Source organism: Electrona antarctica (genome assembly GCF_951216825.1).
Source record: "Electrona antarctica genome assembly, chromosome: 15".
Classification (NCBI taxonomy): Eukaryota; Metazoa; Chordata; class Actinopteri; order Myctophiformes; family Myctophidae; genus Electrona; species Electrona antarctica.
Genome location: NC_136796.1, coordinates 10,270,824 through 10,274,935, shown reverse-complemented (window position 1 = coordinate 10,274,935; position 4,112 = coordinate 10,270,824). Strand labels below are relative to the sequence as shown.

Below are 4,112 nucleotides of genomic sequence, written 5' to 3'. Positions count from 1 at the left end.
TTCATGAGATGATGTACGATGTATAATGATAAGAGGGTGTGATTTATTTAATATCTATGTTGTTAACTAACCACCACACCGGTGGTTAGTTAACAACACAGTTTTTTTTTCCAGTGATTTGTTTCTATGTAAACCCTGCTTGTCATTCAGTTTGCGCTTGGTTCTTGTGAGTAATGTACAGCCGGGGTTCTCAACGTTTTTGGCCGGGGACCCCCAGAAATGCTTTGGCAATGTCTCAGGACCCCCGCCCCGCCCCCTCCCGACGCCCAATATAAATTGACTGCTACAATAACCTTAATAATAGAGACAATACACCATAAATAAATACTGAAACCAGATATAATCATTAGGGAAGGTGTATGCATGTACTATGTGTACTTATGTAAACTCTTCATTTCCACTTTCCAGCCATTCAATTGCAATTTTTTTTGAAGATTATTTGGGGACCCCCCAAAATAATTTGGCAACCCACGGGTTGAGAACCCCTGATGTACAGGTGCAACAGAGGTCTCTGATGGTTCACTTTCTAGTGTTCAACCTTTTCTTACTTATGGTATGCTGTAGCTACTAGACTTAAGCCTGACTAATACTGACTGTTTTTCTTTTTCTTTTTTTTTGCAATTTCAGTTTTTGAACTTCATTGAATTCTGCATCTGAACTTCCACCGCTTTTGTATTGTTTTGAGGGTTCCCAGCCCCGGAACGTATACCAGCGGTCCGGGGACCACCAGTGGTCCTTGAGGGGATTCCAGGTGGTCCCCATCTAAATGATGGAGAGTTGGTAACCAAATGGAAATGGACCCTTATTCGATCTTTTGCTCTTGAGAGCGTAAAATGAAACCAAATGGATCCGTACGGATCTCAAGAGTTACATTAATGTTAAACATCTGGATCTAACTTACAGGAAGTCTAGAATTGTTATTTTTATCAACATTTTGCCTGTTATCTCCCTTAATGGTACCAACATCAATACAGCTTGGAATTGTGGACATCATCTTGTGCAACGACAACAAAATATTCTTTAGTTTTGGGTCTGACGGTTAAATGTCATCATACATGGTGGTCCGTGGCTCAAATGGAGAATAAACTAGAACTGCACTCTGTCGAGTGCCTACTTGGCCTACTAGTGCGCAAGCAGAGCGCGCACTAGTGTTGAAAAATTATGATTTTGATTATGATACTTATAAGCTTGTTTGACGTCACACTGGAACACGTCATCGTTACGTCACCGTCAACTATACCCTGGCACTGGTACATATATTTAACACGTCATTATGCTCATGTGTCCATATATGTGTACATGTATATATATTTACTTTTCTGAGTGGTTGGTGGTATAATGTAATCGGCTGGGTCAATTGACACTGAAACGTATCATCATCGTCAACCAATTATACCCTGGCATTGGTACATAATCTAAATCACGATTCACGGAAAACATACCTGCACGGTCAGCTTCCGTATGTCCGTATGACATCATATCACGTGCATTCTAAGGGACATTTGTACATATATCATCACGTCATGGGTATGACATCATATCACGTGCATTCTAAGGGACATTTGTACATATCTTCATCACGTCATGGGACATATGCTTCATAGCATGACAAAAACACACCTGCGCGATCAGCTTGGGGCCAGCATATGACGTCATAACGTGTGCTGGCCCCAAACATCGCACCTGGCCGAAAACATGACTTGCACGCTCTGCTTGCGCAAGTAATAATAATGGGCCTTGATATGAAAAGGGTTGAAAAACGCTGCTCTACAGGATCGAGATTCAAGTGGCATTTGAAACGTCATGTAAACCTTCAAGGCCTCCTTTTGGGGCCCACTTCCTTTTCTCACCATCCAGCTCAGCAGGGATACTTGCGAGAGAATTCAATCAGGTACTCAGGGTAGATCTGATTGCTGTCAAAGATGACATACTGTTGTGGGTTACTGACATTGTCCACGCAGCTGTCATAAACTTGCAGGAATCGGATCTCGGGGGGTTTGCAGTAGTGAGCACGGCCCACTGTGTATTCCCCTACAATCACTCTGGCCAGGAACATCACACGGGATGAGGCGTACCTGCTAAGTGAGGTGTAACTGCTAGATGAGGCATACCTGAGGCTAGGTGAGGTGTACCTGCTAGGTGAGGTGTACCTGCTAGATAATTTGGCGTCTGTAGCGAAGTAGATCCCTTTGCCAAATAGAGAGCCAGATTTACACCCCGCTAGGCGGAGGTCAAAGTTATTAACGCATATACCCTCTACGCTTCTGCCATCGGTGCCATGAAACAGCATTCGCTCTACGTCACGCCTGACGCTCCTTAACTGCGTCTTCTTTCTACAAAACAACTCCCATAAGTGTTTATTTTGAATCCTCTGGATGGATTTGATGGGGTGTCCCACCATCGTCTTGTCATACAGTTTGGCTACTTCATTGAACTCATAGGTTTCTCTGTCCAGCTGGATTAGCTCATAGGGAACATTATTAATTAATTCCAACGCAAGGTTATCACATATAAACCTGAAGTCGGTTTCAGAGTGGAGGGAGCGTTTGATTTGCTGCTGCTTCCCTGTCATTTTGTTGATCATTTTCATAGCTGAGAAGTCCAGCCTGTGTGTGTTCAATTCTATGAAACCATGTTGGTTCCTGCTGTAACACTGTTCAATCTGAGCACATGTCACAAAGCGTGCTGCAGGTTGTTTGTCAATTTCAAACATGTGCCAAAGTCCACACTCTGCCAGATAGAACCAAGACCAGTTGTCTTCTGACGTGTCCATTTCTTCTGACGTGTCCATTTCTTCAAACTCACTCTTGTCCTCCTCTGGCTGGATAGAAACATGAGCAGTTGTGTTATTTGTGTCCATTTTTCAAACACAATCTGGTCCTCCTGTTTTCTTTTTTTTAATGAATCAATGTCCATGAGTAAAAGAGAACCTTGGTGCTCCTCCTCCTAGTCTCCTCCCTCTGTCCTCCTACCCAACTCAGAGGCTTTTGTGGATTCGCCAAAGTTTAATATCGCAACAGAGTAGTATAACCACAAACAGGGTAAGACCTAAGCCTGCAGCTGTACTCAGTAGCAGAGGACAGCAAGGAGACAAGAGGGAGTGGATGAAACTAGGTCTTGATCAGTCAGATTCGACACTGCCCTGTCAGTTGCCTTCTAAGTAAGTCAACAGGCGGTCTGCTGCAAGCAATTCATTACAACCAGAGTAGGATATTGTGTGTTGCTGGTTGCCTTTAGCTGAGAGCTGAAGTATTCTGTTGTGGCTGTGAACCTGCCCAATCAAGCAATGATCTTCTGTAGCCAACGTCTCGTTCTCCAATCTGCCCTGTTCGCTCTCCACAAGGTCTCCTTGCAGTGTTCCTATACTCTGGGTAGAGGTGTCACCGGAGTCCCCGAGCTCGAACTGAACTCCTGAACCTGGGAACCTGGGTCCTATAATCTCTCTTTGAGAGACGCCACATCATAATGCTGATCTCACGGTGTCCTCGCTTGTCCTTAGATGGAGCTTACATATATCCTCACTATATATGCACTTTGGTAGTTAATGATACTAAGGATCGCTGCTCCTCTGTTAGCCTCTCCAACTCCACATCCTCATCTTGTTGTCTGGTCGTACCCAGCACAGGAGGCATGCAGGGCTGCCGTGTCATACTCTTCACATCACCACATTCTTGCTAGACCTATGGGGCGTGCATTAGGGCATTTATGACTTGTGATCTTTGCAAGTCGACTTGCTGTCATAAAAGTTGAAGTCGAGTCGAATTCTCATTTCATGACGTCATCCCATTTAGGGCACCCACAGTGCAGTTAACACAGCCGACGCGAATCGCGTATCAATACGTTATCAATTAATCAAACGTCGGGTGCGAATCACGTATCAATACGTTTCAATCACTTTTTTATAGCATACTTTCATTCATATTTTTACCCACCCGGACAATGAAGAACCATCGCCCTATCATTGCTGCTTAGTCCCGCTCACGTGATCAGAAAAAAAAAAAAAAAAAAAAAACCCTCCCCTCCTGAAAACAGGAGGGCGGGCCGCTTTACGTGTAGAAGCCACTAAGCCAGTGTAAAATGGACGCGCCCATGCGCGCCCATGGAATGATCCA

The 4,112-nt window shown here is 44.3% G+C and overlaps 1 protein-coding gene across 1 annotated transcript; it reads right to left on the bottom strand.

Moving 5' to 3' along the window:
- Positions 1 to 1,858: 1,858 nt before the first annotated feature.
- LOC306937913 (protein mono-ADP-ribosyltransferase PARP11-like) lies at positions 1,859 to 3,650 on the bottom strand (the record flags this gene model as incomplete). The annotated part of the gene is made up of 2 exons (XM_079521940.1): positions 1,859 to 2,821; positions 3,552 to 3,650. 2 exons carry the CDS (start codon positions 3,648 to 3,650, stop codon positions 1,859 to 1,861), a joined length of 1,062 nt encoding a protein of 353 aa, XP_079378066.1.
- Positions 3,651 to 4,112: the final 462 nt, after the last annotated feature.